This window comes from Anser anser (assembly GCF_964211835.1).
Source record: "Anser anser genome assembly, chromosome: 10".
Taxonomy (NCBI): domain Eukaryota; kingdom Metazoa; phylum Chordata; class Aves; order Anseriformes; family Anatidae; genus Anser; species Anser anser.
In genome coordinates, this window is record NC_139730.1 from 16,635,920 (window position 1) to 16,663,858 (window position 27,939).

The following is a 27,939-nucleotide window of genomic DNA, read 5'->3' on the forward strand; positions in this document are numbered from 1 at the left end:
TAATGCTGTGATACATGATACAAAAGAGAATAGGAATAACAAACCTTTTACTGTTTTAAGTCTTTTTTTAAAATATAAATTCACAGACTTTTTCCTGTATTTTTATTTGTGTTCAGTTCATGAGGAGTAGTTAAAGTCAAAGAATAATATCAGGAAGATTATCTAGGAAAATGTGTGAGACTTGATCATTTTACTGCATGTTGGCAAACAGACATGCCGATGCCACTGTACTAGCTTGTGATGATAAGAACCCCTCTGTATGGTCTCTCTGCAGATGATTGACATGCTCTACTTCGTGGTGATCATGCTTGTTGTTCTAATGAGTTTTGGAGTAGCCCGTCAAGCTATCCTGCATCCAGATGAAGAGCCTTCTTGGAGACTAGCTCGCAACATCTTCTATATGCCCTATTGGATGATCTATGGAGAGGTGTTCGCAGACCAGATAGACCGTAAGAGTAGAATTCATAGTAAGATTCTGTTTCCTGTTTATGAGGCAGATGATCAGATCCAAATTAATTTATTTTTTTTTTAATTTGGAATTAGAGTGGTTTTGTCGGTATGATTAATTATTCTTGTCTTGAGGGTTTTCTTGTGACAAACTCAGGAGACTGAGAACTTTCTGTTCCCTGCCTGCATGTCCTGTCTCTCATTGTATGTCCCAATTCAGTTAACAGTGAGAGCGATCTGGAATACTTACCTATCAGAGAGTATAACAGTATTAAATGTTCTGTTTACTTCCAGGAATCAACAGAGATCATTCTTAAACTTCTCTTTGAACCAATGTTTTACTAACAGACAATTCCAACAGAATAAGAAAAAACTAAATACCTTATACAGGAGACAAAACTATACATACCTTTTTATCTCCAGCTCACAGCACAAACAATGAGCTAATACATTCTTACTAACATCTATCTACTTTCCAGAAATCTTTCAGTTTCATAAATCACTCATGTTCTTCTTTTCTACATCTTTGGAAAAACAAAACAATAAAGCTGCTTGATTAGCTTTGGCTGTGGAAATAGCATTTCTTACACAAAAGCTGCACAGATTAAAATAAAATGTGTCTTAGAGGAGATGGACGCTGTCATGTTACTGATAGTTTTTTGTTAATATTCAAAATTTGTACAGATGGTTAAACATGGAGCTGGCGTCCTTTAGTATGTATTAGAAGAGTTTGGCTGTCTTCTTTACTCCCCACCACTGTTGGGTGTAATCTCACCTTGGTAAGATCTCTCCTGAGCCTTCTCTTCTCCAGACTAAATTGTCCCAGTTCCCAGCCTTGCCTCATTTGTCAGGTGCTCCAGTCATCTTAAACATTTCTGTGGCCCTTTGCTGGATACTTTCCAGTACTGGGGAGCCTGGAACTTGACACACCAGTCCAGATGTGCTTTCACCAGGGCTGAATAGAGGAGAACAACTACCTTCCTCAACTTGCTGGTAACTTTTCCTAATGCAGCCCAGGAAGCTTTTCAGTCTAGTTCACTCCATTTAGAAGATGCCCATGGGCAAGAGAACAGTGGTATTCAACAGCAACATATTCTTTAGCAATAGGGAAGACTGGCTGAGTTTCTTTCAATAGTGTGATTTTTCTTACGCTCACCATTTAGGGGTTGGCGAGCAAGTATCCGTACTGCCATTAAAATGGGCTTTAATGATATTGTACTTTAATAACAGCAGTGTCATGGCTATTAATGGAAACAGAGCTATTCAACAGAAACAGCTGGCAGACTCAAAGTCAGAGTGATTCTTAAAATAATAATAAAAAATCAGGAGGAAATATTCCATAATAGCTGAAAGAATGATCTAGTGTGGTAACTTTGAGTTGTTTTGTGTTTGTGGTGACCGCCAGTTTTGTTAGTTGCCTGAAATATCTTGTAAGTTTACATGATCATCTGCCATCAGCATTTTGTGATTTATTTTAATATCATGAATTTGCTGCCTTGTGTAACATTTGGAGAACACAATGTGAAAAGGAAATGGCAGAATGCCGTGCAGTTCTAACTAATGCATTGTTTCTAACCATATGTCTCCACTGTTACGACATTTAAGTTGCTTATCTTTTCATGGTGACAAAACTGTATTTTCAATCATCTTTCTTGGTTTCTGTTTTCCTTATATTATTCTATTGTTTTCTTTCCTTCTCTCCCTGCCTCCTTTCTTATTTTGTTCCTTTGGAATGCCATTCAGTCTATGCCATGGAAATCAATCGTAAGTCTCTGTGGAGAGCTGATTATCTCATTTAGCTGAATACATTCATTTATCTTTTTCTTCACTAGATCCTAGGTATTCAGTAGATATCATAATTATAGGGCTTACCCAATATTCACATGTGAATTGTTTTTCTCCTGAAATAGTTTCATTTGAAAACAAGCAGAGGAAAAACATCTTAATATATGTTGCAGATCAGAAGTTTTGGCCAAGCTTTTGTAATTAATATCATGTTATAAATAATTACCTTTGATTACCTATATAGTAGTGTTTCTTTAGCAGCACTTTCATTGATCCATGTGAGTAATACTATGATTCATTTGACCTCCCTTTTTATACTTTCCTTGTGATAAACAGGAAAAATGTAGGTCTGATCTTTGAAAAGCAAGTAAAATATGTTGGGATTAATCGTAGACTAAATATCTATTTTCTTCCACAGTAAGTAAGAATAAAATGTTGTCTAATATTTGAAAGTATTTTTCAGGGGACGTTGGATTTTTTTTTTTTCACTTTCAGAAAGCTTCAATAAGCTGTTTTTGCCTAGTCACATAAATTAAAAGTGTAATGAACTTATTGTCAGACTTAGTATTCATTAAGGGATTTCAGCAAAGGAACCTGTGGTTGATAAACGCTCTACCTAATACAAAATGGTTCCATAAAAGAGCTTAGCCTTGCATTTGAAATTAGATAGGCTGCCTCTGCACTTACAGACAGAACAAACATGCTGCATTTACCCAAACTCCAAAAAAAGTCCTTACTCCAGAGAGTCTATGTATTTTGTGAGGGGAAAAAAAAAATCCATTTGGAAAGGAAGCTACATTACACAGTAAACTCGAGGTCACTTTCATGTTCACTATTACAGGAAATTATTTTTGCATGGTGTAGTTAGAAGCAGACTTTGGAATAGAAATTATACATACTTTCTACTGGAAATAAATTGGCAAAATTTATTTAGTTTGGTAAATTTTATGTGTGTGTCATTATTAAATAAATGTGAATTCTTTTCTCAATTGTCAGGCAATTTAAATACCTTTCCTGTTTTTAATTCAGCTCCTTGTGGAGACAATCTTTACGATGAGGATGGTAAACGCCTCCCTCCATGCATACCAGGGGCCTGGCTCACTCCAGCTATTATGGCCTGTTACCTCTTGGTGGCAAATATCCTCCTGGTAAACCTGCTGATTGCTGTCTTCAAGTATGTAAATGATCATGTACTATCTTTACTTTCTTATTGCCAAGATAAAATTTCTGTGGGAGTCCTTCAACTGATTTTGCAAGGGTTTGCATTTGCACTCAGAATCTAATTGCTCTATGAACATGACTGGCAAATGTTTGGAATGGTTCATACAAAGAAAGAGCATAGGACAGGTTACTACAAATTTGCCAGCAATTGCAGTAGTGTGTATGCAAGAATCTGGCTATCGTCAATCACCGCCTAATGGAATATGTCAGGCCTCAAGATTGCTTAGTAAAGATGATAACTGAATCCATGAAACCTGCTACATAAGTGATGGAAGCCCATACAACCATTAGCAAACATGATTCTACTATAGTTCTGCAGAATGAAAATACAAGCATCAAAAGCAGAAGGCATTTCTACTATCACTGCATCATCTGGCTTCTTTTTTCTTCTTGCTTTGCTTTTAATTTAGGATTAAAAAGAAGAGAGGGTTTTGTAGAGTTCTTACACCACCCATGACAGGAGTGTATATTGCCTTGAACCAAGAGAAAGGATGGCTACACATCATCAAGATCTGTGGCTACATGTGTGGCCAGTACAGGCAACATGCAACTGTGCAAATTCTTAATGTTATTCCATAAACCCATAAAATCCATACTCCAGAATTTGCTGGAGTAAAACTAAATGCATTTCTACAGCCTGTGCTTTCTGCCAACAGTTATGTTGCATGCTTTTCCTATCATCATCTAGGGATTAAAAAAAAATAGGAACAATTGAAACATGTACTTGCTACTAACATTTTCCCATAACACCAACTGAGAAAAGCAGGTGATTCCATTTGGATGTCCGTAAATATGCAATGTTGCAGGGCTTGCTGGCATAGGTGATGGGTATCACAACCACAAAAATAGTTCATTTTGTGCTCAGAAATCTACAGCTCACAAAGCCTGTCTTTCATTTGATGTATGTAGCTTAAAAGGTCACGAATTTTAAAGTGCTCAAATGCCAGTCACATTGCTAGGGGAAAGGGGAAGTATCTTACAATGGTAGCTATTATTGGCTGAAGAGACCAGGGAATCAGCAGTTTGGGAAGTAGGTCATGCTGTTAACTCCTGCCATCCTAGCATGGTTACAGGGGGGTGAGACCTAGCTGGGGAATTCCTGCTATGCTGGAGACACAGAATGAAGTCAGATTGTCAATTACCAGTGTAAGTAATCTCATGTATGCTTAGCCAAAAGAAACTAGGAGCTATGTGTACTCAAGAATTCTCTGTTTTTGAAGAGATTTTTTAACTGTTTTTGTGATGGTAAATTTTCTAAAGCACAGAAAGAAAAGAATTGGATGAAAAAGTAAAAAGACGAGTGCCAATATCATCCTTACAGAAGTGAACTGTCCTAGTATATTTTAAAATAGCTTGAAAAGCTTCATCTAAGACACAGAACACCCAAATCTTCTCTCATAGTTGGCATTTTATAAGCTTGAATGTTGTCGTCTCTGGATTGAACAGTGTCCACTTTCTACTCCTTCATATCCCCTGAATTACAAAACAGAATGTCTTTATAACACACCCCATTTTGGTGTAGAAATGATGAAGCCATAGCTTCCAAGGACAACGTGTTTTAAAAGAGTATGCACAGTGTTTTCAAATCAGAAGTCTGAATGAACAAAGTTTGAATTTAGAACATTTTGTGAAAACTTGAGAAGTGTTTTATGTAGGTCAAGCTGATTAGCATGTTAAAAGAAAACTGTGATTCTTCTGGGTTTAGCATACAAAATACCTTTCATGGATTTAATACTTTGTATAATATCAAATACTGGAATGTGTTAATAGAAATACTTACTTTATAACTAAGCCCCAAAAGACCAATTATATGATTCATAAATTGTGTAAGTTTCTTTTCACTGACAGATAAAGCACTTTATACAGTAGAAGCAAATAGTCTAAGATGATGACTATTTTGAGTGGTGCATAAGAGATACAGAGCACCTTCTGTTCTGCTACCTTCCAAAGGAGTAATAATATCATGAGTTCAGGTTCATCATTAGTTCAGCAAGTTCAGTTGCATCAACTAAGAAGTGAACCAAGCAAGTCATGTGGCTTCATGTTGTTATTTATATATTTATTTATTTTCTACTGTTATTCTTGCTTAATGATAAGTAAACTTAGGGGCCTAATAGAAACTGTACCTATGTTCCCTTTCAGCAATACCTTCTTTGAGGTAAAATCAATATCCAACCAAGTCTGGAAGTTCCAGCGGTACCAGCTGATTATGACATTCCATGACAGACCTGTCCTCCCACCGCCGATGATTATCTTCAGCCACCTGTACATAATCATCAAGAGAGTCTGCTGTCGCTGCAAGAAGCGTGAAGGAGACCAGGATGAGCGTGACAGAGGACTGAGTACGCAAGGAATCTTCTCTAAATTTAGCTCTTTGCACCATATTAGCAGAAAGCAGTAGCTTTTCCAGTGGTGAACTATTAATTTTGTTCGCATTGACTGTCCAGTGTATTTGCAAAGGACAGTATGGGACAAAATTGATGTGAAGTTAACAGCCGTTGAGTTCCTTGGGCTCTTAAGATTACGAGATGCAATGCTGCTTAATGAATGCTTTCTTTAACATACTTCAGCATACGTGGCATCCACTTAATCTGGTTTTACCAAGTTCTAGTAAAGTTCATACAATGGAAAGGGGATATAGGAAACTGAGAGGAAGGGATTACAGTTCCAAATGTCATCTGTAGTGTCAACTTTGTGATTGTGAGCAATGTGTCCAAGAGCATACCCACTTTCTCCATGTTACACACCTGCTATTTCACAGGAGAACAGTGAGGATTCTTCTACTAACACACTCTGCAATTAAGTAATTATCTTTTGCACAGTATGCTTTTGATTTAAAAAAAGGAAATAAGGGCAGAAAAAAAGAGGAAATGTAACAGTCGCTACAGATAAAAGGAGACAAATCTGAATAAAGGATAAAATGTTCCCACGAGCTTATGTTTCCATTGGATTTTCCTACATGATTTTAAGTTTTTGAAGCTCTTATCCGAAGAATGTCTGGAAAACAATGTTATATCATGTTACCTGTTGCCTTTAACTGTCATTCTTTATGGATGATACTTGAATTAAGGAACAATCAAACTGGCAGAGATTGCTCTAGTCTCAGCCTGTAAAATCTGTTGACTTTGTTCAACATGTAGCACTATTATTAGAAAGGGTAAAGGTCGCTAAGAAAATACAGCCCTTAGTGGATGGTTGTAGAAGCAGATAATAGTCATAATGCCTTCAGGGCTATAGCCATCTTTGGCGAAGTGCTCATTCCCTGTTTACAAAATCATCTGTTCTGTTAGTGCAGACATAGAATCTGCAGTATCCATATGTCCAAAATAATCTGTTAAATTGGATTTAAATTGACAGAAGTTTAGGAAAAGGAAACACATTTCCTTCTTCTGTTTTATGCAGAGTTATTTCTGAATGATGAAGAGCTAAAAAAACTGTATGAGTTTGAAGAGCAGTGCGTAGAAGAATACTTCCAGGAAAAAGAGGATGAGCAGCAGTCATCTAATGATGAACGCATCAGAGTTACCTCTGAAAGGTACCTATTAAGAAAAGAAACCAAACCACTTACCTGGAACAGTGTATTGCTTTTTGTGTCCTCGTTATAACTGAAGTTTAGATAAAGTAGACTTATGATCTCGGAGAAACCCCCACCATATCAGAAGGTGATCTGAATCCTAGGTAAATGTCAATGCAGATGCATCTCTCACAAGAACAAGTTTTTTGTTGTTCTGATGGCATGTCACTAAGGCTGCTGGTTTGGTTAGCTTCATTGTAAGAACGTTTTTATTCAAGGTGGTTTTTTCCCTCTCACCCATCTGAAGATCACAGTTACACCTCAGATTCCACTTGAGAAAATCAGTACTTGTTAAACTTTTTAAGCTACATTCCCTGACAATGAGAACCTTCTCCTGCTTTCCTGTAGGCCCTCCTTAGGTACTGGAAGGCTGTGATGAGGTTTCCCTGGAGTCTTCTCTTCTCCAGGCTGAACCTCCCCAGCTCTCTCAGCCTGTCTTCATAGGAGAGGAGCTCCAGCCTTTGATCATCGTTGTGGTCTCCCTTTGGACTTGTTCTAATACGTTCATGTCCTTCTTGTGCTGGGGGCCCCAGAGCTGAATGCAGTACTCTGAGTGTGTCTCACGAGAGCAGAGTCGAGAGGCAGAATCACCTCCCTCAACCTGCTGTCCATGCTTCCTTCGATTTCTTACGAAGTTGCTCTCTGAGCTGTTTAATTCCCTAACGGATAAATATCTTTCTGTTGAAGGGAGGCAATTTACATCTTGCAATATTATTTGTGAAGTTTGAGAATAGAGAAGTAAATGAAATCTGCTAAGTGTTACCAAGTCATTTCTATTGCACTATTTCTCCATGGCAATTTGTCAAAATCCTAGGTATTGTACCAGAGAATAAAGCGTGGTTGCTAAGCCTCACTGATTCACTATGGTCTATAGTCACAAAGCAGATTTGCATATTTCTCATGGCTTCTTGCTCCAGATGCTTCATCATTTTTTGTGTGTAAGAGCGAAAGAATGTTAATTTCATTTCCACAGTTGATTTACTAGTATATGATCTCTAAGTCACATTCTAACACCTGGCTTTTTTATTCATTCTTCTGGTACCATAATTCCCGTTATGATATAAATGATAAAAGAAAATGGAAAAAAAAGTGTTTTTTTAATTGAATTTTTTAAATTGAACTAAGTAATTCTACTCCCTTCTGCTCTGATACGTAATTGAAAGGTATTTCAAGAGAGAAAGTAATCCCATAAACACTAGTGCGTGTTCCCTCTTCCACAGCCACAAAACCTGTTCTGCAACATACCTTGATGCTATTTTAAGTCATCCTGTGAACATGTCATTAGAAGGTATTTTTGATATAATTAATTGATGCATTCACAACTGAATGTGAAGAGGGTGGCACACTCAAAGAGGAATGTAATGGTAGTTTCTCCCAAAAGGGCTGCAACTCTTGTACTTTCCTGGCATGTAAATAAGGGCAAAATTCAAATAGCCCTCTAATATGGTATAAGGAAAGCATGGATAAAAAGAAAATGAACAAGTACTATGCTACACACAGGAAAAAATAATGATGTATAATGATACATAGCACAAAATTCTGTCTTTAGAAGAAATCAGTAGCTGGGGGCATATAACAGGTTACTGCACCATCCCACCCTTTCTGTTTTATGCCTCCTCTTTTGTACCCAACAGAGTTGAAAATATGTCTATGAGGCTAGAAGAAGTGAATGAAAGAGAACACTTTATGAAAGCCTCTCTCCAAACAGTTGACCTTCGACTCTCTCAGTTGGAAGAACTCTCTGGTCGGATGGTGAATGCTCTTGAGAAGCTGGCAGGTATTGACAAGTCTGAGCTGACATATACGCGTTCACGGGCTTCATCTGAGTGTGATGCTGCGTATCTCCTGAGGCAAAGCAGTGTCAACAGCTCTGATGGCTACAGCATGTATAGATACCACGTTGGTGGTGATGAGTTAACATATGATGACAGTACCACTCCTATGTCACCAGCCATAGGATTGTGTAAAAAAGCCCATTCTGTTGGTACAAAACAAGATGGAGCAGACCCAAGGATGCTGGTTCGAGAGAACCAGACCAGTCTCCATTATACCTCTAACGCTAATGCAGTCAACCCATCAGATTACAGTAGATCTACATTAGAAATTGAACAAAATGTTTCCAGATGCCACTCTGGTTCGGGTATTTTGGGGGATGAAAACCAAGGGATTTTCAAGAATGATGAAACGGTTCCTCGAAGTATAAACCAGATGGATGTTGTTATCAGCAGACAGTCGGTACCCAAACCAGATTTTCAGAACACTCAGTTAAAAGTAGAACGGACTAAGTTAGAAGCAACGATCTCTTATCCCTTGGACAAATCAAAAGCAATGCGCTATTTTCCTCCTGAAACATTCAGTGCTTGTCAAACCACTATGATGAAGTCGAGGAGCTTTATATTTGCAAGAGGCGGAAAGCTGGTTGGAGGAGTTAACAACTGGACTACTGAGTATAGTACCATCATGGATCAGGTATGCCCTTCTACAATTGAGCAGTGGGCCACAGAGTGGAAATACGAAGTTGAGCAGCAGCTTTCTCAAGAACATCCTCCAGAGTACCCTGGTTTTGTCTCTGAAGCAGAAAGGCACGCAGAGCAGAAACAGTTACAGATGGACACAGATGATGACAGCGATGTTGGTGAAGCAGGTATTAGTGCCTCTTACACGTCTGCACCTGCCACTGTCAAGGCTCAGAAGGAGAACTTACTATCAGTAAAGGCAGACAGGACTTCTGGGTTCCCATCAGTACGGTCCAAGAGTTTGCACAGCCATTCTCGGAAAGCCAAGTCTGTAAAGGACAAATTAAACAGACCAGGACACGCCAGTAGTGTAACTAACTTAGTGGTCGCATTTGGCAGTGCAATGGAAGAACAGAAAGCTAGGCAAGAAAATGCATCCACAGAAACTGAGTGTTGAAATGGTTTATGGCCCCTGTTTTATCAACAGTCAAAAAAGGAGCATGGCTAATTGAACAAATTATGGAATTTTTAATGAATTTCTACAGAAGAATTTTGCATATGTTTGTTTCTTTTCATTTTAGACCTGCTAGATACATGTTCTGTTCTTAAATAAGTGCAGTGGGTCAGGTGAAGGGGAGATACATACTCTCTCAGGGGCAGATGTAAAAGTAGGCACAGTCCACAGATGCTGAGAGCTTAGATCTTCCTTTGTTCTATTTCCACTTCCCTCGTAAGCTTACTTACTGATAGACTTTATATAAAAGCTCTTGAAAGGACAATACAATCATGAAATAATTTAGAAAATATTTTTTCTTCTTTATCAGAAGACTTCTTAAATTGCACAAATTTTTAACCAGCCTTAGTTTTTATCCTGATTTATGCAGCTGGTTTCTTTCTGGCCATTATGTTTTCCAGATCAAAACAAAATTGTTGACTGCATGGAAATATTGTGCAGTTCCCTTTCACTTCTGATTTCTTGCATGCTTCTTAGCAACTCTTTCAGAAAGGCAGAACATAGCAGTTTCTATCCAATAAAATAGAGCTGAATGGAAAAACACAGTTGTGTTTTGAAAAACCTGACCTGGAAAGCTATGTGTAAACATATTCTTGACCCATCTTTGAACTTCAGTTACCATGGTCTGCTTTCAGGATCATATCTGTCCCTGCCCCAAAGCATGCTGGCAGCCTTAAACCGTTGAAAAACAGTGATTATTGTTTCAAAATGCTTTGGGAGATTATAAGTATATAAAGTGTAGGGAGATTTTAATAATGTGAATCCAAGATCTACATTAGTGTTTTGTATAAGAAGGGATTACAATGGAATCCCATGTAGAGAAAAAAAATGGCGTTGTTAAAATGCCTGCACTGGAGAAAAAAACAGAAAAGGTAGTCTGATTAGGTGAGATCAAAATGTAGCCAATCTGTGTTGGAAGCAAATCTACTGTGACAAATTAGTTATTTAATTTTGCAAATTCAATATGACAGCGCACAAGGAGCAAGAGTTCCTAGGAGTCAGTCTAAACAAAAAATAAATTCTACAGTTGAGAATTTCTATATATTTTCTTGAGTCAATTTCAAAAAGAAAGTTCAAAGAAAATAACTCTCTCTACAGAGCATTTTCTATCCCTCAACAACTAAGAGTGGAAATCCACATCTGTAGTTACAGTTTCCTAGCACGCTTGTCTCAACAGTAGGTTGAAAAACCTACATACTAGGTTTTGATAGTTTTCTTCATAATAGTATGATTTTTTATTTGCCTCATTCTTCTCTGTTACCTTTTAGGAATTTCATTTTCCCAAATACTCAGCACCTCTTTCTGCAGGAAAGGCTTGCCAATGAACAGACAGGACAGAAAATGAGTTAAAGCTATGTTACTTGTTCACAGAATATTAGTCCAAAGTTTATGCTTAATTCATTAACAGTTAGTACTTACACATACACTATTTTGAAAAAACAGAATTTCTTTTTGTCCCCCACTATCAGCTCCTCAGTATGTATGTCTCTGTCTGTTCTTTGGTAATGCTTTTCTGTTTTGAAACACAGAGATTGATGGAAGACTTTAGAATGCATTGATGGCATCATTTTTTTAATATTTGTATTATATTTTCATACTCTACAATTACACTGTGAAGTATTGTTACCATACTGCATGATCATGGTAACTGCATAGACACTTCTGAAGGTTCAGTCATCATTTACTATAGCTTTTTGCCAGCTTGGTCTTATGAGCATGTTTACTGGTTTCACTGTTGCAGAACAGTGTTGACATTTTGCTTTTCATGAGGGCTTCTTTTTTATTCAACTTTAGGGAACATGACATTCTGTAAAAACAGAATGACATTTGAAATTGTTTCACTTCCTTGTTTACTTCTGTGTTACCTTTCTATGCAACTACACAGCCATTTTGTATGCGTGGTTCAGATATCCTGCAATTTGCCAATGCCTTTTATTGTTTGCCTGCACACTCGCCAGGAACTGATTTATCATCAAACAAAGGGATGCAGCTTTTCAGCACTTTGCTAAACAAGCAGTATGCATTGTGGAACACAGTACAGTGTGTTGCATGTCTCTTGTTACATTGTGTTTATAAAATTTGAGTTAAATCACGCTTTGTTTGACCAGTCTTTTTTTATCATTTGCATTACAAAGTTATTAGGTGACATGTAGTTTTCAAACAAAAACATTTTACCTTTGTATTTATTTTCGTACTTTGTGTAAATCATTTATAAAGAAATCTTATGAAAAAGATGTGAAATGAATTCAGTATACCAAAGTGGCCATGGTAAGGATATCAACTCTTTATTTACCTGTTTCTTCTTATGCAGTGAGTGGGCTGAACATTTTCTAAGTGAAGTTTCTTTTTTAACATTTGTCAGTAATTTTCCATGAAGTTCTGTATCCGTTTATGACTTCATAAGGCTTTGATGCTTTCTGTGCTCTTGGATAGCATGAACTGAAATGATAACCCCTCTGCCATTAAATGTGATGTAACTACACTGACCTTTGGCAGAGTTATTTTAGACGTATGGCCATTTTAATAAGATTTAAATATGGCTCTGTATGTACATAAAAGACTGATACTAGATCTGGAGCACACTAAATAGAATAATGATCAACACACCTGCATGCCTGCCTTCCTTCTTTCTTGAATACTGGGTGAAAGGATGAAAGTGCAGAACTGGTATTTCTGAAGATACATGCTTAATGCTGCTATTTAAGAAGATGCATCCCTCCCGTTACTAAGGATGTGGTGACTCCACAGCAGTGTCATAGTGAATTCTGCTTACTGTTTTTTTTATTATGTACTTGACCTGTACTGAACCAGGTCAAGTCCTAAAGTGTGTGCAGTCTAAGGCTATGTCTTATGCAGAGGCATTACACTGAGGTAATTGGGGTGAATTCACCTTCTAGTATCTTGCAATACAGACATTTCCCTCTTCCCTCAAGGCACGTATTTCAAACACGGTGACCAATTGTTATATTAATGTAAGCAGGTTCTTAACTATACTGGCTGATTCCAATTCCTCCATTTTACATTGCATCATTCTGGGACTAGCCTGACTTTACTCTTGCAAGCCCTATCCTATTGCAGCAACGCATCACCATTTCCATTTGAAATGTTGGATTTAGATACCAGAGAACCAAGAAAATCAAATGTCCATAATATTAAGTAGTGAATTCAAATAACTACTCAATCCTTTCAGGCATGGTCTCTCCATACTGCTTCTTTGGACCCTTTTCTAGGTTCTGGTCTTGACTGTCATATTTGGCAAGATGCATATCTATCTGTCTTTCTAAATAAAAATTAAAAGAATAAGGATCTGCAAAGCCTTTTCAGAAAACAGGAAAGCAAGGAGGGCATGTGACCAAGGATGTCAACAGGACTGTTTCATTAGATCCGCATGATCCCCAGGACTGTGCGCTGTAATGGGTGCTCTGGACAGTTAATCCACTGACACAAAGCCAGTTTGCTGCTGAGCAATTGTCATGGGAGAGGTGAGTTTTCAGAGGGTAACAACAGCACTTGGACACGTTGCAGGGGTCTCACTTGCTAACATCATTGTCAGCTTATTACTTCTGTACCATTGGTCACTCTAGTTGGACTCATGTTACACTCAAAAAGTTGTTATAAGCAAAAAGGAGATTTACCTTATATAAAAAGTCATGAATTTATTGTTAGTATAACAGAAGTACTAACAGTCTAATATATGAATTATTATTAGTCTAGATGTAATTATTACTAAGGAGAGAAAAAAATGAGAGGAGAGAAAATGCTACTACAGGGAAAAAATAAGGTAAAATTGATATATACGCACTTCCTAGTATCCACCCCTTTTTCTCAGATGTTATGCTCACAATTGCACTGATCCTCTGGGTCAGTGGCTTCAGGCTGCAATGAAGGCAGGGAGGAAACATTGCCAGGTGTCGGGCTCCCAGGTCCTTTGCTAGGATGAGCATGATGTTGATGGTGTCTTTTTGTTTACTGTTTGCTTGCTTGGAGGCATTTTTATGTTTGCTAAAAAGCTTAACATCTTTGTTTTTCTTCACTGGCCTACTACTCTGTATTACACCTGAGTTTTCTAGTCACCGTAAGAATTGCTTTCTCAGATAAACAAACAAGCCAAGGCACAGCTCCGGGCAGGTTGAGACAAGTTCTGACAAAGCAGTCCTGACAAGCCTCAGTCCTGAGGCCTTGCAAAGTCAGCATAAAGCCTGTGGCCTGTTACTAGCAGTGACAATACTTTCTAGAAACTGTAGCTGAGGCTAGAAACTGGGCTGTGAGACAACTCTAGTCCAGGAGGTGCTTTCCTCTCCCTACAGACATTGCAGATAAACGTTTCACTGAATGAAGTGGTCACCTCAGCTGGTTATATCGGCCTGTTGTGGATTTTGATAAACCAATGGGATCCAGCATCAAACAGAAAAGCAAAACAGGTATAAGGACCAGGTAGGCTGACTGGGCTATTTAATGCCCATTTCATCTGGTGCCAGGGACAGAGTGGTTGGGCAGTCAAAAACCAGTAGGCAGCAGTAGGCAGCAGTACTTTGCATTGCAGGCTGACTAAACGCGGACCTTAGGAGAAATGAGAGACAAACTACAAATTCTTTTAAAACTGCAGTCTTCTTTGGCTTCTTTCAACTTTGAGCCTAATCAGGAGAAACAAAATTTGATATGGTGAAGTGGTACTTTATGGTTGATGCCCTGTATCTTCACAATGGATGTAAGGTAAGTCTTCAAAACAGGCTATAAGTACAGTCATGTTTGCAGTTCTTCAGCCAAAATAATTAATCGTCCATATCCACCATTTGCTTGGTGTGAAATTTAATGAAAAAGGAATTGCATAATTTCATCTGCCTGCTCCGCTCCTCATTTGTCTCTACAACATTAAAACCCCTCTGAAACTGCAGTGCATCATCCTGCATGATTCTAGATGCCAGCATCTCCCTTCTCTTGCACTAACTGGATGGACTCACTATTATCTGATCAGACCAGCAGACTTCAAAAATGACCAAGGAGAAAAGGCTGGCTTCTAGTTTAGAAGCACTGGTAATCTGAGAGTCATTATCACATTACCTATGTAAAATAGCGCAAGCCAAGGTGGAACATTGTAGCAAAGAATAGCTCCAAATAACTCTAGGCAAGTAATACCTACGTAATGATTAACAAGGAAAGTACCTTTATGTAACAGCAAAATTCAGCATCATTAAATTCACACATTAAGAATACTATCCCTACTTTGCAGATGTGCTTTTAAAAGGAGTTGCTTTTTTTTTTTTTCCTGGGGTACTTAAAAAATCTAAAACCTTCACATAGTTTTTATGTATTTTGCATATCTTAGCCAAGACTATCAACGTGGCTGTTTTGTGTAAATAATCACATTTATATTCTTCTGCTGGATCTTTGTCAATGATACTGAGGAAAGAGTTTTTATTTCAACTGCTTAAAAAAATTAAATTAAGGTGTAATGGTGATCTTCCACAAGAGTTAATACAGACCTGTAGGGCTGGCTTCCTCACAAGCCCCCAGCAGAAGTACCGCACTTCTACATGCAGACTATGGCAGCTTGGGTGTGCAAACTATTGAGTGCACAGGTCCAGGTTGAAGTAACAAACCATAATGTGTTCAATGAAAAATAGACTAAACTTTGATCAGTGAATCCCTGACTTAGCAGACTTATTTGTGGTAGCTCTGACCATGTAGCTAAGCTGTGAAATCACACAACACACATCTTTGTGTCCTGGAGTTCAAACCAATAATTGAAGCATTCTTCATAAAGCTATGAAAACACATAAGCTGCCATAGAAATACAGGCCTGGAAGAGAGAGATCATTAACAGTAAAGTGAGTTCAGCAGTGATGATAGCATCAGTGGCAGATGGTAGTCTAACCTGTTGTTGAATGTGTCTAATGAAAGCCATTCTCTAATCTGCTGAGATCAAAAGGGATCATTATGAAAATCTGTTCTGATTTAATCCTAGACCTCCAGCACTGCACAAGCCAAAGTACTTCCCCAACCACAGAGCTGTCTTGTTGAGGTTCTACCAGAACTTTAAGGAAGATACCTAATCTGACGTGCTGTTAATACAGCAGGTTATGCACCATAGCCATAGGTAAGCAGATAAGTATCTCACTGTTAGAAACAATTTACATTGTGAGATAAGAAGCCTCAGGAAACTGCCACTCAGCATGTGGGGTCTGATAACCACCAGGAGAGCTGGCTAGGCAGGTCTGGGAGGGCCAGGATGCTGGACGAGTGTAAGGGTACTGGTCAGTCTACCCCACAGGAGATATCTGTGGATATCTTAATGTTTAAGCAATGAAAATAACTGCACTGAGTCAGAAACAACTTTTTTTTTTTTTTTTTAAATCATGAGAATAAAGAAGGGCTGTTGTTTCATTTTTAGTTACGCTGGCTTCCCACTTTTCTTTTTGGGTTGTTTATATAAAACAAAGGCATTTTCAGAAACCACTGGCTTAGTAGAACTGCTTGAAAATAGCGAGCAAGTGAGTCAAGCTGGGATGGTTGGAGATAAGCAGGCACTTTAATGCATTGCCAAACAGCGGGATTCAGGGGTCTTCCCTCCTGTCCTGCTTGCCCTACCCTCCCTGACCACTTCATTTGCCTGCCTTGCACTGCCAGCCCAGCCTGCCCTACCTGCTTTGCCTGTCTGCCCTGTTTGGCTCTGCCTGCCTTGCCCTGTCCTGCCTGCTTCTATTGTGCTGCAAGTTGTGACAGAATTAACTTGCTCCTCCGAAATACTCACTTTTGTGAAATGAACTTTCTCCTCCCACTGGCATAAAACTCTCCCATTGGCAACTTGTGACTGTTTCCAACAAACACCCTCACAAATCTTGTGACCCTATGTTCACTGAGTTTTTGTTTGTTCATTTTCAGAACAGCACTGCAATTTGAATGTCAGTCCAGTCTTAATGGAAATTCGTGCTATCCTTTGGTCATTCCCTCAAGATTCAGATTGCATTTGCAGCCACTTCTCAGAAGGCTCTGTGCTGATGCAGAATCACTCTTGTAATTCTGATGTGATATAGTCATTTTTAATGAGACAGGCAAATTTGGTATATGTAATTTCAAGCCTAGCTGATTTGTACTGATTCTGCCTCCCCCCACCCCCACCCTTGCTTTCTCCTACCCCTTTTCTGATTTTAATTTTCTTTGAACAATGTTCTGAATATGAACAAAAAACATTCAAGAAGAGTAAAGATGAGGGCAAGTCCCTGCAGTATTTCTCACTTATCAAACATTCAAGGGATTTACCTTGTGAAAGGGGATCAGTCACCATCAGGAGGAGAGCTGTAGCTTGCACTCACAGCACTGTCAGGCACTCAGCATTATACCACCAGCAGCTTCTGCAGCACAGCACGTTCTCTGAAATGGAAAGGCGCTGAGCCCAAAACCATGCAGCTGAACAATGCCGGTTAGACAATGTTTTTTTTTCAGCCTAAAATATAAATCCTATATGTAAAAGTACAGGATAAAGTGAAGGGAACTGCCTGGTGACACCGAATAGATGGGACCCTTGTGCATGGAGGTACCCTTGTTCTAAAAAATACTGGATGGGATTGTTTGAATCTTCTGTGCCTGAAAGTCCAAGCATAGTGGATGGTTATGGAGGTTCTTGCAGATGTTCTCCCCTGGGCTGTTGAATAGCTTTAAATGTGCACGCAGCCTTCTTCTTCAACCTCGGCAGGTGCCAGTGAATCATTTCCCTCCTCACTGTTCAAGCAAACCTCCCTGCACGTGGCATCAATGGGGCATCATATGTCAGGGAATCTGGATGGTGCCCTGAAGTCTGGTCTTTCATTGAATACCCACCTCCTAACCTCACTAAAAGTTCACAGGGTCTGCAGTGCTGTGTGTTTCCCAGTAGCTGGTGCTAGGTGCTGTACGTACCATTTTGTGTCATTTTATAAGTCATTTTGAAACTTGGTTTCCTGCTTATCAAAAGAAATAGCAGTGCAATGTTTTGGAGTTTAGGTGGGCAACTGCATTGCTTTCACATTCCGGAGAAGTTAAAGCGAGCAATCTGGGAATGCCTTGAAAACCTAAGTGAAGGGAATTCCATGGCTGTAGACCAGCATCTGCTTTCTCCAGTTGTTTGCACGTCTACAGCAGTGAGCAAGAGGGTGGCTGTGGCAGCAGCCTGGGAGTTTCACCAGTATGTCCTTACAATATTCCATAGCCATAATGTGATGATACACCTCATGTAAAAGGTGACAATAAGAACTTGGTAACAGTAGCTGATTCATGCTGGAGCTGGATTCTAACACCAATTACCTGAGACAACCCCGGATTACAATAAAACCTCCCTTTGCAGGCCTCAGGCAGAGGTTTCACAAGTGGCTCAGAGGCCAAATCGTGGAAATCCTCTGCTTTAGTCTACATTTTAATGTTGTGCTCCCCAAACCCTGTCTTTTGTAACTGCTTTTCTCTGGCGAAAGCCTCTTGGCCCTTGCCCAGAGGCAGTGCTGAGCTGGAGCACCAGCCCTGAGGTCCCCTGTGCCCTCGGGAGGCTTTGGGAGCAAATTCCCCTTCCCTCACCTGGAAACAAGGAATGGTGGGTGAGGGAGGTCTCTGAGGAAATCAGAAAGATGTTATAACCTAAAACTACTTTCCCTCTGGTCAAAAATAACAACATTGATGTGAAGTGCTGTTGCAGGAAGTGGGTAACAGTACCTTTGCTATTTCTGCCTGCCCCACATTGCTGCATTACACTGTTTGAAGCTGTTTACGGCTGAATGTAAATGTTTACCCTTTCCTAGCCCATGGCAGCCAATTCTTGCCATCTGTAATTTTGCACGCATTTCTATTACAGACTATGAGAGCTGTGAGAGAGTGTCATGCTTTTTCTCATTCAAATTCCTGATTATTCACTGAGGAGTACAAAAAAGTGATTCAGCCATTATTACAACTATTTTACCTGTTACTAGAGCTGGCAGATCAACAGGTGAGCACACCAGTCTACCTCTTTTATTTTTTACCAGAGTTAGTGATTTAATCTTGCAGAGGGCAATGTCAGATTCCGGGCGGTGCCGGAGGGACTTTGGCTGCTCCCTCGGTGCAGATCAGACGGCAGATGCTGGTTTTGGGACATCTCTTCCACAGCCCAGCCCTCAGCGGCACCTCAGACTGAGCGCTGTGTGCCCACCGCACCACATCACACGGCCTCTAGCAAGCATTTTGTCCTGCTCCGCGATGAAATTTCATTGCCTTAAAAGCAGACAAAACACGATTAATGAATTTCAGGAGTTTAATGAGTGAAGGGCTGTACAGTCCTTCGAAAACGCATTATGAATGCTATGTAGAAGATGCAGTTTGTGATCCTTGTGGTTGCACAAAGCAAACGGCAGCGGTGTACTTCAACGTATTGCAACCCGTAACGCTGAAAAATATTTTTAAGTGGTTATTACTGAGGTGATGGGGAAGAACGGCTCCAGTCACTTCGCTCGGGGCCGCCTCCCGCCCACCGGCCGCGGCCCCCTCCCCTCAGCGGCCGCTTGGCCCCTGCGCGCCGCCGTACGAGGGCCGCTGCCCCCGCCCAACATGGCCGCCCCGGCCCGGCCCGCCTCGACCCGCCCCAGCCCGCCGGGGCCGCCGCCGCCCGCCCGCCGCCGGCCGTAGGGAGCCGCCGGGCCGGGAGGCGGCGCCGCGGGGCGGGGGGGGGGGGGGGAGCCGCGGGGGGGCTCCATGAGGGCTTGGGGCAGCCGCGGGCCGCTGGCTCCTCCCTCGGGGAAGGGGGTGCGCGGGGCCGCCCACGCCGTGTGACTGACTGGGAGCGCCCGGCCCGGGTGGCTGCGGGGCGCCGGGCCTGAGCCGCCGGCTGTCGGCCCCCGGCCTCGCCTTGCCGGGCTCCCCGGCGGCAGCGACCATGTTCTCCCTCAAGCCGCCGAAGCCCACCTTCAAGTCGTACCTCCTGCCGCTGCCTCAGGTAACGGCGCGGCCCTTTGTTCCCCTGGGGCTCCCGAGCTCGCCGGCCGCGGGGGGCGCAGCGGCACCTGCGCCTCTGCTGCCGGCCCGGGGCGGCCTCGGGGCCCGGCGGGTCTCCGCTGCGCCGGGAGCGGGGCCTGCGGTGGGGCAGCGCCGGGCGTGCGGCACAGCCCGCCCAGGGGAGGTGGTTCGGGGAGGCTGGGGCTCTGGGAAGGTGGGCGCTTCAGGTGGCGGCGGCTCCCTCCCGTCCTCCCTCTTGTGCCGGGAGGGAGCGGCACCGTCCCCTTCGCACCAGGGAACGCTTCGGCAGAGAGCCGCTGGGCTCGTTACGCAGGGGATTAAGCTCACCGTAGCCATTGTTTCGCTTTTAATGCTCGCCTGCTGGCACGAATAACAAAATCAAGGGTAGTAGTGCAACTGCCAGGATTTTGTGTGTCATCTGACTGTGCACTTTTTACACTTGACAGGACGTGATTTATTTAATTATTTGTACTTTCAGGCTGGCACAGCAGGGCCTGTTACAGCAACACATTTGGCAGGTTGACTCACTTTGCTCTTTCAGAATAACTTGGTAAAAGTGAAATGTCAACGCAATGCAGTTCCGGGTATTCTTAGTCCTGTGAGTGCGGGATCTGTAAGCACTCAGCGTATTTCACTGATAGTGGCAATCTTTTTTGTGGAAGGGTTTTTATTTTTAAAGTTTGGAATTAAAAAGCAAGTGGGTGTGCATGTGTCCTGTGCCTTGGTTTTAGGAAACTTTTCCTATGCTTGGAAAGTTGTTCGTGTTAAATACCAGCAGAGTTTTGTGCAAACCTGATGGTCTGTATCTGTGTAAAGCTTGTAGAACTCAAGCCGTTGTGAAGTGCCAAGCCTAATTGTTTTTCATTCATCCAGTGACTTGTTATATCCTAGATTACACAACTAGTTAAATGTTAGCAATTAAAATATTATACTGTTCTTCTGGTACAAAACTAAATATCCACAGCCATATTTACAGAAAGCTGTTGCTATGATTAGATCCTGCCTCATTAAAATCAACTTGTTAAAAGAACAACTTTCTCCTTTGCCCCAACAGATCAGACTTGTGTCTGATTGTCGGTTTGTGTCTTTTTAAGCAAATTCCTTTTTTTCTTTCCTTCCCCCAGTCTGAAGACCATATAACTGCAGAACCCAGGATTAAAAAACTGGAACCAATACTTTTGCCAGGTAGGTGTAAGCCAGAAATTTGGCAGATAAAAAATATGTATTTAAAACTTCTGTTTATTTTAGTAGGAGTGGTAATATGTAAATTGTTTTCCCTGTTTTTCTGTGTTTATTGATTTCAGTATATTTTAATCTTAGCATGCTCTTTGAGAGTGAAACTTCTAACCAAGCAGGAAAATCTAGTGACATGCTAGTCTGTAGAGTGCTGTTCTAACCTGTTTACCTAAACCTGAAATGCTAAATAAATACGTAAGCAGTTTTGCCTGTGTGATCATTTACTACGTGTAGAATAATGTTTTTATTCTATTGTGAGTACTTGAAATGGAACTACTGCAAATTTTGCAGCTTTTGTGGTATTTCTAGGAAGACTGCGTTAGTAATTACATTTTTCTCAGGCAGCCAGACCTTTACAGGTGGGTTGAACTCACTGCTATAGCATGTGTTGTGGTCTTCCTTTATTTTAAAGGAAAGTATGTGTAGAACTTCCACCAAGTAGTTACGATTGACTCGTGTATTAGAAGACTTCTAATGCTGTCTGTGTTCACGTGCTCTTATTGAATACGTAGCTGTTAGGTTATTTTGGAACCTGTCTGTAAACCTGTGCAGACTACTCTTTTTAATGTGTGGATGAGAAAAGCAATGTTCTTCTTATTGTTCATAATTACATAGGTATACAGTTCTAAGCTGTTCATGACTTCATTTACCAAAGACTATGTCTTATTTTAAATATGAAAACATGTTTTCCAGTGAGCATTTCCAAAAGCCTTTTTCAGATACTAAAGGAACAGTCTACTGTTTTCAAGATTACTTTAATTGCAGACTACATCACAGCCATAAATTTGGCACGCTCCAAAGCTTGCTGTTCTTAAGGGTAATTTCTAAGTTTAAAACAGAACTTCATAATGTATTTTTTTTCTTAGCATTTAGAGTGTATATATTACCAAATATAAACTTACACACACAGTAATATAGGAAGCTTTTGCTATCGCATTGTCAAAGTTGATAAAGCCTGCTAACTTTCAAAGTGATCAGTAGAATAAAAAAGTTAATCTTCAGAATTATTTCTCTCACTTCTTCACATGGAACTGTTGTTAATTCAGCTATGCTAATTAATATATGGTATGGTCCAGTGAGGTACCTTAAGAGGCTGGAATCTTGTGGAAGAGATTCAGCTGAAAGATTAAATACCAGCTGACTGAACCTTTTTCATGAAGTAAAAGTATACAGATTTTGCATGGGGTGTGAATACTCTGAGATGCATTGCTAAGAGCGCTCAGTATTGGACATATTTTTACGCTTGCTAAACTTCTGCTTAACAGTTGGAATCTTCTTGGTTATGTTGCAGTTGTAATTCATCCAAGGTCTTTGACTCACAAGGAAGTGACTGCATGTTCTTCCCCGAGACATTCCACAGTAAACGCAAGGCAGTACGAGATTGCTCTTCTCAAAATGTAACACATCTTGCATTTACTGTGGGGCATGTGCATGAGCAGTTACAGAAAACAACCCACGTGCAGTAACGTTTTGCTGCGTGGTTAATTCTTCCTTTGTGAAACTCCAAAGTGCACTTGAAATGGTGCTGACTGGGTTTGTTTTTCCTCAACTGGCTTATATTTATCCCAGATTTGCATCTTTTCTCATTTCCCTTGTTTGTGCTGTTTCTGAAATCAACATTTCATGGCTTTGGGGACACTTGTAGTTAAGTTGCTCTCGGTAATATAGAAAGTGATTGAAAGAATGGGACTCAGAGCACAGAATTAAAACTGCTATTAAACTTTCTGTCTTCAAATCATTCCGAGATGCTATTTTGAATTATTCTGTGATAAAATTCACTGCTGTGTACAGCTACAGAACAGTTGTGACAAAATCTTTTTGTGAGCATCAGTCTGTATGAGGGCGGGGTAAAGTTTAGAAGTGACTTATTTTAAATGACTTAACCTTAAACAGGAAGAGTTTCATTTAAGCCTAAGTGCCTTTTTTTTTCTGGTCATCAGCTAGTGCAGTAGAAAACCGCATAAACAAATACACATTGTACTGTTGGGTAGATGGGCTTTTGGATTTGTCATAACCTAAGTTTCTGGCCAAATTCCAACTTATTTAATTACATTAAAGCTGACTTGTACTCCCCTGCAAATACAATTTGAGTATGGTATTTCTAACATCCTGACCTTAATAGTAGCGTGAAGTTGCTTTTGCTCTTGGAAACAGAGTCAAACCTGAGCGGCTGAATGTTGATTATTATCTTTTAATTAGTGGATTTTTTAAGGAGTTATTCTGGAACTAAAATATATTAGCACAAACAGTTAATTTAGCAATCATCAAAAACTGCAAATAGCTATATTAAGTATGAAATTCCTAACGTAATCATTTTGAGGGGGTAGTTTACTAAAAATTGAATTCTAAAGTAGGACACTAGTTAAACACCCTGCTGCCAAACTGGTATTTTTATGCAGTGGAGGTTAGGAAAGGGAGTTCCAGACATGGAAATGATATGAGTCAGGTTACAAAATTATGAGGTTTTTATTAAAAAATAAAGTCCTTGGAATTTACATTAGCATGAACTTTGATCTTATAGAGTTTCTTTACAAAGTTTCCCCTGGTGTCCAGACGAATAGAGATGCATCTCTTCAGCTTTTGGAACAAAAGCCTATAATTCCCATGGAACTGTGTACCTTGACCAAGGTGTGGCTTTAAGAAGAGCAACAGACATCATTTAAAGCAAGTAAAAAAAATAAAAATAAAATGGTTGTTAGTGGCAACAATGATACTGCTATAGTGAAAAGCAAATATTTTTTATAGAATTTGGATTAATTTCCTTCAAAAAAACGTGGTAAAGTTTTAAGATGGAATTAGAGAAATGTTTTCTTTTTTCTGTAATTCCATTTTCCTAGTCTATACTCCTGATCAAGCATTTTTGCTGATTTAGTTGAAGAGTTGGCCTGTGCAATGGTTTCACTTTTATTTGTTTGTTTGTATAGCTTGGTTTATAAGTATATCCAAGAGGAAAACAGAGGAATGGCAAGTAGTCTGCTAGACAGTCTATTAAAGCAACTTGTCTGGCTAGTAAGTAATTAGCTTGTGTACTTTAGGGGAGAATGAAGTTAAAGTTGTGCTTCGTTTAACATTATTGATGATACTAAACTAAATCATGAAGGTGTGCTTTGTTCTGGTAATAAATTGTAGCACATTTTCCACATCAGTGTCTAGCATTTTTGAGACATCAACCAAAGCTTTCAAAGAAAATTGTACAACATAGCTGGAATATAATGCAGTGTATGCTTTTATGATCTTATTGGAAAAACAAAGCACAGAGAGGAGCTATACATGGATGGATGAAGAACTAGTCCAGTGTCTGTACTGTGAGCAGTGCTCTTCTGGGGTGTGGGCATGATCAGGCAGAAAAGTCCTGCCAGTTGCTCACACCAGCTGTTCTGCAGAGATCGTGTAACTTCTGGGACATCCGGTGAAGCGTGAGGAAAGGATCGTTCCTCCCGAATCGTGGTACTCGCTTGCACTGATTATTTTAGTGTTGCTTTGTATACTAATCTGCTAATTGCTTAACTTAATTTGCTATTTGTAAGATTTTTACAAACTGGCTAGAAGTAGTTGAGTCGCTTTTATTTTTAAAAGTTTACACAGTAAAATCATAGCAGTGAACTGAGTTAGAATAGTATTTTTATCATTAACACCTGCTCACATTAAGGGAACATTGGTGGCAAACTGCTGTTGCAAAACAGTTATTTGTAGTCTTCTTGTGTCTGCACCACGTTTTGGGGCCAGATCACAGGAGGCAACTGCAGACCTGTTCACGAGCAGGTCCGAGTACAGCCGGGCTGGGTCGGATGCTGCCTCCCACTGACAGTGGCCAGCAGCAGGTGCCCTGGAAGGGGAGAGCAAGGCCAGCAGAGCACCCAGCTGCCTTTTCTGCCCTCTCTGCTTCCCTCAATGTGTGGCACAGGGACTTTCATTTCAGACTAACATAATGGGGAGCTCCAAGTGAGGCGTCGCAGAGCATCATAGGGGTGGTGCTTTCATATTTAATTCCTCTGGCTGCATGTTTCTTGCAGGAATCGATCTGATTGCTTTCTTAAAGCCATGTAAACTTCTGCCACCCACAGCTTCCTCTGGTTAGGAGTTTGGCAATTTAATTATGTGCTGTTACAGACTACCTTTGTTGGTTTGTTCGCAGCCTAGCACCATCTAGTTTCTTTGGATACGTCCTAGTTCTTCCCTCACACAGCAAACATCAAACTCTACTCCTCTAATCCATGTGACTCATGATTTTCAGACTTAATTGTCACATATCTGATGTTTCTCTGTCTTTAGCACAGTCGTCTTAGTTGGTCCTAACAAGGAATCTTTGCTTATCTCTCATCGTCCTTTTGATTACCTCTGAACATTCTCCAGTTGTGCTGTCCTCTTGATGAGTTGTAACTGCATATTGTGTTCAAGATTTTCACTAATGGATATATATTTTTTTTTTGTTTAATAATGTCTATTGGATTGGCTTTACCACCTGCTTTTTGGTTTTGGATTTTTTTTTTGGATACATGTGCCCTTTGATAGGCAACTGATTGTAGAAATTTAATTGTGGGAACTTTTAAGACAGTATCAATAAGTGTCTGATTCTCTCTTAAGATAGCTTCCAGATCTTCAGATCTTTCTTTTTTTTTTTTTTTTTTTTTGCTTTGCAAATCTTTAGAACATTGACTCATGTGTTCCACAGCAGCTGCAATGCATCTTGTGATAGGAGGAGGAGAGTACACTTTTTGGTGAGACACCATCGCACGTAGTACCCCAGATATGTTCTCTGTCTGCTTTGAACCCCTGTGCCTCTTGGCATTTTCATTTGGTTTCTGATATCCCAGCTCTGGAGAAGAGAGGTCAGGGTGTTGGAGTGTGAGTGCCAGCCCTGTGACTGTGGGGTGAGAAGCAGAGACTAAGTTAGTGAGCTGAATGTGTAACCCTAGAGAGTTGTCAGGTCTGCTTTTCTTGTATACTGGGTGTAATCTCTTGGTTTAGCACCTCAAATTGGAAACTGGGGTTGTTTAATTGCTTGGTACAAGTAATAATGTTGTTACTGTCAGTGCCCTTTCCCATGTATAATTGTGGAATGAGTTGCTGATACTCAGACAGGTATTGCGTTACTCATCTGTTGATGGTGAATAGTGATGGCCTATCAGTGCTGGTAACTACATTGAACTTGTATGAAGTCAGGTACTGGTCATTTCCAAAGCATACTTGACTGTTGATTCTCATTTCCAGCATTGTGGTTTGCTAACTGAGGCTCTCTTACTCATTGTGTAGCTGATTAAGACATCGTATTGCAGGGCTAGGGGCTTTTGCCTTTTTCCTTCAGGTTTTTTATTTGAAATTTAAATGTTAATGTAAAAGTTTTCTATTTTTTTATTATTATTGAAGTTGGTGTGTGATATTAGATGAGTGAAATACCTTTGTAATTTCACCGTGTTTGAGGAATGAGTGCCATATGTGAGCATGAAATTATTTTCAACATTTCAGAACAGCTAAATTAGAGAAACCAGAATGACTATTTGGAAAATGATACATTCCCATAACACTTTTCTGATGTAGGGTTTTTTAGTTTATGCTAAGCAGTTTGCCAAAAGTTTTATTTAATTAAATTCTAGATTTGAAAACTGAAACAGCAGCTTTCTGCAAACTCATCTTTCATACTGTCAGAAGTTTAGAAAAGAACCAGGCATTTTAGTTATATTTAGAATAATTGAGGCATCACTTACTGTAAGTATATAGTAAGTGCTCTTTACTATTATAGCTTTTTTATTTGTTTGTTTGACTCAGTAAATCTTCAGGCATGCTTTGGGTTCAGTTAACTGCTTGTTTTGTTTTTGTTTTTCCTTTTTTTATTTTTTTTTAAGGCATGGCATCATACAAGTACTACCAAAGCAGTCTGCATGCAAGATCTAAGTTCCAGATACTGTCTTACAAATGGATTTTACTGGGTGGAGTCAGTTCTGCTTTCTTTGTTATGAATACATAACATGTATTTGTTACGGTTCCTGACTAGTAATATGTTTTAAGTATTTGTACAAAAGTTACTTCCCATTTGCAGCAGCTTATCTGTAGTGCAATACAGAAATCATTCCTTAAAGGTGGAAGTCCAAACGCACTTTACAATTAAATATTTTAATGTTTCACCATGCACATTCTGCAAAGAAGTTCCATTAATGCCACATGTCATAAAGACCAGAAGGGGAATAAAATGTTAGTGAAGATTGTGAATGGTCAGCTCACCAACTGCATTTTTTTTTTGTCTCATGGCAGTTATATTCATTTCTAATGAAATAAGTTTTCAGCAAACTAATTTCTAAGGAATGTATATTTCTGTATTGACTGACTGAGGGTTGGCTTAAAATTAAGTATTTTACAAGTTCAGAAGAGCATCTGTAACTTGTGTTGACAACATAGTTATAAAACCCTGAGAAGCAGTCATCTCAGATTGTTACTGATTATACTGTTTAAACTAAGTTAGGATTTGGGAATTTGTTGTTCATGTAGCCAAACTGAAAAGAACCAAAACACTCTCCCTCCTCGCTGGCTTCTCTGCTGCTCATGTTACAGAACTGTGACCAAATCATTGCTAAACTTTTTTTTGGTGATGGGATTGTTGTAATTCAGCCTAAAAATCCATAGTGATGCCAAGAAGGACAGTTCATTCTTTCATTTTCATCATTACAGATGTGTTCTCCTATTAACGACTTTGTGCTGACACTTGTGTTTGGGTAACTGTAGCACAAGCCAGATCAGACCTAATTCAATTCATATCAGGG

The 27,939-nt window shown here is 39.9% G+C and overlaps 2 protein-coding genes and 1 long non-coding RNA gene across 6 annotated transcripts in view; 2 read left to right on the forward strand and 1 right to left on the reverse strand.

Annotated features, from left to right (window-relative positions):
• TRPM1 (transient receptor potential cation channel subfamily M member 1) overlaps positions 1-12,089 on the forward strand; it is a 130,531-nt gene extending 118,442 nt beyond the window's left edge. The window contains exons 25-29 of one of the 2 annotated variants that reach the window (XM_083850970.1): positions 275-449; positions 3,262-3,406; positions 5,596-5,795; positions 6,856-6,988; positions 8,662-12,089. In XM_083850970.1, coding sequence (XP_083707096.1) covers positions 275-449; positions 3,262-3,406; positions 5,596-5,795; positions 6,856-6,988; positions 8,662-9,940 — 1,932 coding nt within the window. In that variant the 3' untranslated portion in view covers positions 9,941-12,089. Of the gene's footprint in view, positions 1-274; positions 468-3,261; positions 3,407-5,595; positions 5,796-6,855; positions 6,989-8,661 lie in introns of both variants that reach the window. The other variant, XM_083850971.1, reaches the window with a different exon arrangement.
• A 148-nt stretch (positions 12,090-12,237) lies between these two features.
• LOC310905171 lies at positions 12,238-20,049 on the reverse strand. 2 transcript variants are annotated; one of them, XR_014588825.1, is made up of 4 exons: positions 19,911-20,049; positions 18,921-19,210; positions 17,258-17,368; positions 12,238-14,631 (listed from the first exon to the last, which is right to left on the reverse strand). It is a non-coding gene; the product is annotated as an uncharacterized lncRNA (long non-coding RNA). The 2 variants fall into 2 exon arrangements; XR_014588826.1 differs by having other exon boundaries at positions 12,238-17,368.
• The window catches only part of MTMR10 (myotubularin related protein 10), a 38,979-nt gene continuing 30,719 nt past the window's right edge, over positions 19,680-27,939 (forward strand). The window contains exons 1-2 of one of the 2 annotated variants that reach the window (XM_083850999.1): positions 19,680-19,928; positions 21,073-21,133. In XM_083850999.1, coding sequence (XP_083707125.1) covers positions 19,869-19,928; positions 21,073-21,133 — 121 coding nt within the window. In that variant the 5' untranslated portion in view covers positions 19,680-19,868. Of the gene's footprint in view, positions 19,929-20,194; positions 20,333-21,072; positions 21,134-27,939 lie in introns of those variants that run through there. The other variant, XM_083851000.1, reaches the window with a different exon arrangement.